The following is a 10,341-nucleotide window of genomic DNA, read 5'->3' on the forward strand; positions in this document are numbered from 1 at the left end:
AAAAAAGAAATAAAATTATAAACTTGGTACAAAAAAACGAAATAAAATTATAAACTTGGTAGCTATTAGATAAACTTAGTAATATCGATGCCATCAAACATTATCTAAGGATTAAGGAAGGAAATAATAAACTATTTAACCAATTGTCAAATCTTATTTACTTGTTTCTCGAGTGTTTGTTTTAAGCTACATACTAATAATTTGTTGGTATTACTAAGTGTATACCTTCACTTTTAAATAAGAAATTAATTTTTTTTAGATTTATGACTGCTCTTCCCAAATCCCAACAAATATCATCCCTAGAAATCGAACAATTGCAAATTACACTAACCACATGATTTTTCATTCTATTTGAACTATCAAAATGCTTTTAAATGGATATGATAATATACAAAATATTGTGCTTAGCATAAGGCACACTCATAATGGTTAACTTAAGAACAAACAAAATATTTAAATGACTTTAGGGAAAGAATCAAAGAGATAAATACATAATCATATCCTAATCAATAACAAAAATATATCTTAATCAATAATAAAATCAGATAATAATAATCAATCTTAACAAATTTCAATATTACCCCTTAGGCTTGTGCATATATATCGAATGCATCTAAATTGTCACACATATATAGATATTTTAAGACCTCTAAAAGAATTAGTGAAGATATATGTTAATTGATCATTTGAACTCAAATAATCTACTAATCTCCCTCAATGACTTATTTATGGACATAATGACATTCATTCTCAACTTCCATAAAAGATTGTAATAGATTTAATGTGCAAAGTTGTGGGGTAATTATTACAAGTAAGCTTTATACATTCAACTTTTCAAAACTTTAACTTCAAGAGAAGATGATTGAGCCACATAAACTTTCCTAGTGTATGCCTTTGTACTTGATCTAGCAACAACATTCTACTTTTTACTCTTCCATGAGATAAGGTTGTCTTCATTGGGAACACGATAACCTGAAGTTGATTTCCTATCATTCGAACATACATCCCAATCTACTTAAGAATATGTAAAGATATCAAGATGACACATGTTCTCATAGATCAATCCTCTTCTCGGAACCCTTTATGATATCTCAAGATTCAAACAAGTTAATATAGACCAACCTAATATGCATCAGATTATGCAAGGTTATCAATTTGATCTCTATTATTATAGACCAATCCTTTTTCTAGAGACCCTTAAATGTAAGTCAAGATTCAAACAATATCCTAATGGTTGTTAATAGGTGAATTAAGAAACTAACTCCTCAGAACACTTACTACAAAAGTATATTTAGTCTGGTTAGATAGTTCAAACTTCTTCACCCTCATCCCAAATTATCCTAATTCACTCTCCACCCCATTCCCCAATCTCCATTCTCAAACATGGTTCCCAAAAACCTACCAAATTTATGTTTGTGGTATAATAATACTGTTATGAGATTTTGTATATGGTCTACATTTTGATTATACTCAGAACTTACTACAGCACTTACATGACCAGTTGATCATTTGGCATAAAAAACAACATGTAAATCCCATTAGATATAATAATATAATACTTCTTTTACCTTTTAATATAAATGCAAAGATAACAACTAATCTTTTCCGTAGTGGCAATGGTTCTTTTCCATTTTACTAACACTTTTATGAACATGATTTCTCAGAGCAGAAATATTTTTAATTCCTTCAAATGCATTTCCAGCTTTACAATATCATAAGAAGAAAGGATATAAAAAGCATGGTTGGTGGTACAAAATAAGAAAAGCAGTAAAGAGCAGCATCCAGCATGCATAATACTATGTGGGAAGAAAGAAAGAAACAAACTAAAAGCAAAGATTACACTGATCTTAATTATAATAAGAAAAGGTAGCAAAAAAGAGAGAGACTATGTGGGAAGAAACGATTGTACATAATAGTACAGAATTAGGATTTGAAGAAGACAGAAATGTAAGAAAATCAAGAGGTGGTTATGAGAGTGGTGCGCATCATGGTCTTAAATTCACTGAAATCAACACGACCATCATGGTTGGTGTCAAAAGATACAATCATCTTATTAACTCTATCAATCTCATTCCCTTCATTGAGTCCAAGTTTTCCTAACACCGCTTGCAATTCCTTTGCACATATATAACCATCACCATTTTCATCAAATACTTTGAACGCTTCACGCAGGTCTGACTCTTCCTGATCCTCATTCTCCTCTACGTCTCCAATTCCAAAGTATGTATCCCCTAAAGACTCATGAAGTGCTACAAAATCCTCGTAAGTTAGGCCTTCATTACCTGCCACAATATTAATAAAAGATTTATATATGTATACCAGGAAAAGATATATAAGGAGTTAGATATAATAATAATAATAATAATAATAATAATAATAATAATAATAATAATAATAATAATAATAATAATAATAATAATAATAATAATAATAATAATAATAATAATAATAATAATAATAATAATAATAATAATAATAATAATAATAATAATAATAATAATAATAATAATAATAATAATAATAATAATAATAATAATAATAATAATAATAATAATAATAATAATAATAATAATATGATATAAAGTAGTAGTTGCCTGGCTTAATGAAGGAACGTGTGATAGAGTCTAGTTCTGTGAGGTCAGTATGAAGGCCTAAGAGGTTCAAGGCCTGGCTTATTTCCTTAATGGTTATCATGGAATCTCCATTCTTGTCAAACATGTCGAAGATTCGCCTGAGACGTAGTGAATTCAGACTCGGGCTTCGAAGGCGGAATGATGAAGATGTAATGTTCTTCATTGGTTGTCCCATACGTATACTCTCACACAATTATTGTTTGTATTTATTCAATGTTGTGGACTCAATTCAGCCTTAGAAGTGGCTTGGAATTGGAGATCAATAGATTTATGATTGCAAAAGTAGTAATGTTTAGATAAACTATATTAATATCAATGGTCCATACTTTCTCTATCTTCATCATGTGTGCTACTACGCTATATTAATAAGGGATGGTGCGTGTTTCTTGGCCTGCCAAAACGGACTTATTCTCAACCACCCTTTCTCTTATCAACCATAATAACAATAATAACCTAATAAAGGTTAATTGTCTCCAAAATGTGTTCCAAACTTTATTTCACCCAATAAAATTATAATACATATTTAAAATTAAGTAGTATAAAATATAATTAAAATTATGTGCTATTTTTTAATGTGTCATAATTTTATTGAACGATACATAGTTAGAAACATATTATCTCTATTCAAGAATAATCTATAAATAGTTAGAAACATAATAGCGTTGACTTTTACAATTGCACATGGACTTTTTATTTTTATGAAGGCAAGAGAAGGTTGAGGTAGCTTTCATACTCGGAACGTGTAGGATTTATTCAAGTCATCCTGAGCTTCTCAACTTGTTGGTCAAACCTTGATCTTCAAAATATATTCATTTAATGGGACAGCTTTGATTGGTTGGAAGACAGCTTCTTAATAAGTTGCCTGTAGACTAGTCAATTCTATTCAAGTGCATGGGTGTCCAAGTTCCTAAGGAGTATTTTAAAATTTAATATAAAATTTAATATGAAATTTAACATGAAACAGTTTTATAATAGAGCAAAAGATGACGAAATGAAAATATTATGTATTATTTATTTCCAATTATTATTTATTTTTTTTAAAAATATTTTAAATGAAAGTGAATGATATAATAATTTTGTATAAATCTTAATATTACTAGTACATAAATATTACACTCTTTAAATAAGTAATATTAGTAATTTAACAAATATTATTAGGTACAAAATAATAAGATGGAGTTTTTTAATTTTAACAATTAATAACCAAATTAAGTCTCCCAAAATTCATTATATGGCTTTGACTTTCAGTGGAGCATTCTATGTTCATCAGATTATAATATTATATGAAATTGGGCCTAGTGGAAATCAAGCCCAAGTTGAAAGTTTATCACAATCAAATATTAAATTCGGTGTTCGATTTCTAGGAGCGACACTTGTTAAGAGGGGCAGTCAAGAACCCAAAAAAGATTAATCCCTTACCCAAAAAATGATAAAATATCTTTGGTAGTACCAAAAAAAATATTAAACTCGGTAGAATTCAGAAAAATTAAATAAATAAACTCAATAGTTAATAAAAACCATCATTATAGATTTTTCTAAGTAATGACATTCAACAACTTGTGACGCTTTCCAGTAGTTTATGATTTTAATGTTCACTATTAAAATATTTTATTTCCTATGTTCAAAGAAATAAAGAATATGAAAATTAATTTTAGTCTTATTTTGATATTTTTAGGTTATTAGTAGTTGTAACTTTAACATTCGTTATAGATGCTAGGTGAATGGATATACGGTGATTGGAAATGGAACTTCATTTGGAGGAGCATAGATGAAAGGTAGTGACAGGGCAGTTTAGGGTTTTTTTTTTTGGTGGAGAGCATTTTCTTGATTTGAGAGAAATAGGTTGATGGGGGTGGAAAAAGGGTTAGGGATGAGTCGGGTAGATTTTTTTTTTATAAAATGTAAATTATGAAAATACCCTCAATGTTAAACTTATTGTAACTAAAGTAGTATGGTTATTTTTGTCCAAAAGTCTTGATGCACAATGTTAACATACTCCAACTAAAAGCCTAATTGTTGAATTATATTTGGCTATAGTTCGACTCGTTTATTTAATGAACTCAATTTTTAACTCAAGTTCAGCTCGTTTGGTTCATGAACCAAGTTTATCGAGCTAAATAACAATTCGAGTTTTGAACGAATATCGAGTTGATTCAGTTTATTGTCAGCCCAAGTCCTTGCATCAAAGATAGTTATACATTTACTACTTATAGCACTCCACAATAAAAGTCATTGACCAACTTTTTTTAAACTTGTACTTATCCCCTTAAACTTGTATTGCTTAATAACTAATATGTTTGAACTAATACTTTAGGGTGTCAATTATATATGGATATCTCATCGAGTCACTTAGTTGGTGTTAGTATAATGCACAACTTCCCACATACTATGATGCATAATGCACATATCATCATCAATTGCCTGAATGTTGGAATTAATGTTGTAGTATACGGTGATGCAATATTGTCGATATCGATTAAGGATATAATTATAGTGTGGGTGCTATAGATGTATATGTTGCTTGGCCAATACACCTAGTTGGTGTAAATCCTAAGGTTTTGGCTTAACTACTAATGGACAATTATACTTTGGTTTTGATAATTGACGTATTAAATATAAAATTTCAAGTATATGAACTACTCAATGACAAAATGTCTCAAGAAATAAGGAAGTCAATGACATCCCCTCTAAGAGAAAAAGAGTAATCGAATGTACACGTACCGAAAAAATCCAAAATAAACTCCAAACAAATCAAACCTAGGAGTGAGTCAATTGTGAACCCACCTAGGAAAGAAATCAGATTTGAGAACCTCAAAATTTACAATCTTCTAAACATGCATATATAAGCCATGAGAAAGGATGTTGTACTTATGATAAATATTTTGAATGATGAATTTCAGTATAGCACATATGAAATCCTTAGTATGAATGAAGTCAAGGAAGTTGCTGAGTACGATTGGTTGAATACGTTTGCAATTTGTGTATATATGAGGTACTTTATTTCTTTTAGTTATTCACTTTTTCATTTGGTGCTACTATATTATTGTTAACTGATCGACTCATAGTGTTGTGAACAACTACCCAACATAAAGGAAATGTTCATAAGGTAAGTGGATTAATTCGAATTATAACTTATTTTGAAGGAAATATACTATCAATTTGGAAATATACTACAAATTTAAATATCACAAATTGGCTTGAAGACTAATTTAAACAACATCAAATGGATCAGCGTAAAGATAAATTTAAAGCAAATTTAGTATACAAAATTTATGTAAAGGTAGTTGCCTATGTTCAAAAGTTAATTTTATTTTGATTTGAATTGTATTGCCCAAGCCAAAACAACTCAATAATTGCGACTATTATGTGATGTACTATATGAATAAGATCATCTAGCAATGACAAAAGATCATGGTATAAGCTGATACTTTATATGAATTCAATAATGTATTGTCATACTCTGAAGATTAGACAACTAAGGGAAGACTAGGCTAACAATGTCCAAAGTATTGTTGTATATATTAGTACATTAATTAGTATAGATAGACATATGTTGTATTGTTGGATTGTATAGATTTGGAAATAGACAATATACTTATTGTTATAATAATAAAGGATATTGACTATATGTGTTGTGTTTTTTAAGTTGTTGAATTTGCTTCAATTATATCAAATGGTACAATTATGAGAATCAACAGTTCTTGCTCTAGCATGTGCTATTGCAAGTCAACATTTGACACATTCAACAACACTTGAATGCACATCCTATTGAAAGTGGTCGTACATTCTATTGTGCTCATATATGCCGCGCTCAAAAACATTGTTAAATGTCATTTTTAAGCATTATTGTTTTGAATTTTGGCGTAGTGTAATGTTTTAACTATGATATAGATGACTGGAACTTGGACACTATGGAAAAGCAGGAATGCATCAATCTTTGACAACAAGAATACAATTATGGAGGAAATAGTGGATGCAATAAAATCCAAGTCATGGATCTAGATTAAAGAGAGGTATAAGTCCACAACCATATCTTGATTTGAATAGACTATCAATCCAATTATTTGTTTACATTTAGATGATGTGAGATTCTAAGATGGGAATGAAGTTCAAATTTTTTGTAATTATTGGATATATTGGGTCTATAGGTGTGGTGAGGAAATTTAGCTAACACTCCCAATGTAATGTAAGAATTTATACTAGGGTATTTCCTTATCTCAATTTCTTAATAAAATTTTGTACTTGCTAAAAAAAAAGCATCCCTTGTAGATAGAAATTAGCATTATATCATTAAGCATGTCACTAAGTCTTTTCGAGTGTTACTCCATTGGTGATATTGCATGGTTTCTGATTGAATATATATTCAATAAAAGATGCAATTGAGAATTGGTTGATTTGTAAGATTAATTATTAAAGATATGTTTTCTTATTTATTTTGGCCTCTTAAAAGAATGAAAGAAAACTAGTTTAGAATAAATTAATTCATTCCAGCAAACACCTTGATATTACGTTTTTAGGATTTGAGACAGAAATGTAATAGAAATATCCCTTATGACTGTTAAATATGTGCCCATCCTATACTAAAAGTATTGCATATCACATATATGATATAACTACTAATGGTTATAAACTTAAAACTATGAACCCAATCTAATAGGCCTGGTCACGTTAATAAGTATTATAGTAATCCCAGAAATGGTATTGTCAAAATTTTCGAAACTTGAACCAACATCTACTTATACATAATTTAGAGTAGTTTAATAACCTACAAATGTGCTTCATAATCATAACTTGGTCTTGGTCTTACATATTTGGCTTTCGATCTTCAAGTCAGAAATACCAAAAGTGAATTGACAATATGAGTTTGCAGTAATATGTTTTTTGATGAATCCAAGTAAGGTGACTTTTCCAGGAATCCTAGTAACAGCATCAACAGTGAGTTTGCCTCTCATTAAATCCTCAATCAAAGTGGTCACATTGGATGCTAATTCATCTGCTTCTAATGTGAGTCTGCATGGAAGTGTTGCTGACCCCTTTGCAGGAATATAGCCCTTATAGATCTCTGTCTCTCCAACCTGGTTTCCCTTATATAGCAGGATACTCTTTCCTTGTTCATGCTTGAAGCTAGCACGGTTTGGATTCTCAACTAAAATTTTCAGGTCAAGAGTCACGTTCAATTGTATGTCTATGACAGGAAGTGAGATTCTAGGTGCTATCCCTGTTGAAACAAGTAAGAAACTTTCTATTATTTGGTGGAGTCTCTTTTTTATACTAGAGGTACACAGACTTCTAACTTATCAAAGGACATGAAGTTGATGAATATAGCTATGGTTCATCATAATTTATAACTCTCATTTTGTAACTCATTTAAGTTATTAATGAAGTTGATGAATATAGCTATGGTTCATCATAATTTATTACTCTCATTTTGTAACTCATTTAAGTTATTAATGAATCATATACTAAATAAACGTTGAGTGCGTAAATAGGGCATGACTCTATATATAATAATAAGAAAGTAAATCTTAATACTAGAGAAGCTGATTAGTATAAATGGTACCACTTACAATTTGTAATAACTATTTCTAACAATACCTTCCAAAGTAGCAGAGACAAGCTTGAGCTTTGGCTCTTTGGTCTTGAAGAAGGTGAAGGCCAGGATAAGAGAGACTATGAGAATGATTATGAGTAGTAAGATGAGCACCCCTATGCAAATCACACACCTACGTCTTCTCTTCTTCATAATAATCTTTTCATGCAAATTCATCAAAACTTGCTCCTCCTGGTCATGCTTATGTTGTGTATCTGCCATGCTCTTCTTGCCTTTTGATGATGATGATGCTAATTCATTTACAACATATCAGGTTTGATAGATATATGGGAGAACGAAAGAAAGAAGAGTCAATAATTAAGTAATGCCGCTCCTTGGTCCATAACCATAGTAATTAATTAATATCCTAAGGTAGTAGTTGGTTGTTGTGAGGCACTCTCCAAGAAATTATGTCAATTATAGTTCGGCCCATTAACAACTTGACACGTATTAATTAAAATAAAACACAAAACATAAGTGAGGTAGAATCAGTGCTAGTTATTTTATTACATGTTAAATTGTTATTAATCTGAATTATAAATTATGTGATCAACTAATAATTTCTCACCTCCTTAACTATTGTAACCTCTAACTAGAATCAAAGCACACTAATTGCGCGGCAACAAATTCCGTGTCCCAACTGCATATTGAACCTCTCTTTCAATATTGTCAAAAATCATCTGCTGGAGGGTTTATAAGCTAGACATCCTATCGTAAAAATCTAAAGACCCTTCTCCTTCAATTATAACATAGCAAAAATATGAGGGAAAAAAAAAATACTAATTTTTAAATAATATTATTATATTATCTATCATTTATATTTTATTATTATTAAGTTTTTAGAAGAAGTAATACAAATTAACGATAATAGATAATATATTGATTATGTATAAATTTTTATACTGATACTAAATGAATATTTCAATCTTATAACATTGTCTTATAAATAAAGAATCCCCACCCAATTTGCTTACACAGTACTGTAAATTCATCAACGGGGCTAGGGTATTAGGGGCATCGTCGGCCTTATTTAAGTGAAACTATGCTTGTCCAAATTTCTGATTAACAATTTTAAAATGATTTATTCTAAATGCAGCGGAATGGACATGTTGAAAAGAAAAATGATTTTTTCCGACGGTGGCACTTGCAATTGATTTATTAAATGTGAATAATAATAATGTTGGTAAAAGTTATGAATGTATTGTATTACAAGCAATATGCTAGCTATCACCTTCATTATGGAATACGTGAGAAAGCACGAGCTGGTCCACATTGAGTGTTAAATATCAAATTGATCATATTTTACATACTTTATGTATGTCACTTTAACTATTTAATCAATTCAAATGAATGAAATTATGCTTAAATAAGATTAAAATTTGTTTAAATGGTCAAATGTCACATCTTGAGTGTTTTGTAGGCGTAATTCAGATGAATAATTGCAAAAAAAGAAGTTCCGAACAAAAAACCAGAATTTAGTCATGATATGCCGGAGTAAAATCACAATAACTCATTTGTTCACCATTGGATTGAGCTGAAATTTTGGTATGTTGTTCCTAACTGATGGAGCTTCAATGTAAACAGTCGAATTGTCGAAATGAGCAACAATTGCTGCATTGAGCTTGATGTATACACACTTATTCACCATTTATATGATTCTACCACCCCATGAGTTGTGTTTTAACCCTATCCTACTTACATCTTGTGAACATGAGTAGCCAAAACCTTTTTGGGATTGAATGTAGCATGAGCTTGGTGTATACACACTGATTCACCATTAATTTATGAAGTTTTTATTATATTTGAGTTTTGTATTTACTTTATACTTACTTTAAGTTTGATCACCTTATTGCATGATTAGTGAATAATTTGCTTAGTCTCTTACTTGCATTCTTCTAAACTTGCATTACTCAACAAGTAGTACATTTGCTAGACATAGACTTATATTATTTGTCTTTTCATGCACTTCACTTTTTGGTATCTAGACATAGAACTAATACTGTGATTTTATAACTTTCAAATTGAATAACATGTGTTACTAGACATAGAGATGTGTTTGAAGATTCATAAAAGTGAATTTTGTCATTGTAGTTACTAGACATAGATCTACTTTTGATA

General features: G+C 29.9%; 2 protein-coding genes across 2 annotated transcripts; both read right to left on the reverse strand.

Moving 5' to 3' along the window:
- On the reverse strand, positions 1,663-2,963 carry LOC109363247 (calcium-binding allergen Bet v 3). The gene is made up of 2 exons (XM_019609444.1): positions 2,595-2,963; positions 1,663-2,282 (listed from the first exon to the last, which is right to left on the reverse strand). The coding sequence occupies exons 1-2, from the start codon at positions 2,806-2,808 to the stop codon at positions 1,957-1,959; spliced, it is 540 nt and encodes a 179-aa protein (XP_019464989.1). The 5' UTR covers positions 2,809-2,963; the 3' UTR covers positions 1,663-1,956.
- On the reverse strand, positions 7,224-8,445 carry LOC109363355. Its single transcript, XM_019609595.1, has 2 exons — positions 8,229-8,445; positions 7,224-7,851 (listed from the first exon to the last, which is right to left on the reverse strand). Exons 1-2 carry the CDS (start codon positions 8,443-8,445, stop codon positions 7,418-7,420), a joined length of 651 nt encoding a protein of 216 aa, XP_019465140.1. The 3' UTR covers positions 7,224-7,417.

Source organism: Lupinus angustifolius, chromosome LG13 (genome assembly GCF_001865875.1).
Source record: "Lupinus angustifolius cultivar Tanjil chromosome LG13, LupAngTanjil_v1.0, whole genome shotgun sequence".
NCBI classification, from domain to species: domain Eukaryota; kingdom Viridiplantae; phylum Streptophyta; class Magnoliopsida; order Fabales; family Fabaceae; genus Lupinus; species Lupinus angustifolius.

Bases quoted from the DNA above. Each gene is read 5' to 3' on its own strand.
- LOC109363247 (XM_019609444.1), bottom strand. From the start codon at position 2,808: ATGGGACAACCAATGAAGAACATTACATCTTCATCATTCCGCCTTCGA. The intron at 2,283-2,594 runs GCAACTACTACT...ATATTGTGGCAG, and splicing joins ACGTTCCTTCATTAAGCCAG to GTAATGAAGGCCTAACTTAC.
- LOC109363355 (XM_019609595.1), bottom strand. From the start codon at position 8,445: ATGGCAGATACACAACATAAGCATGACCAGGAGGAGCAAGTTTTGATG. The intron at 7,852-8,228 runs GTATTGTTAGAA...TTGTTTCAACAG, and splicing joins TGTCTCTGCTACTTTGGAAG to GGATAGCACCTAGAATCTCA.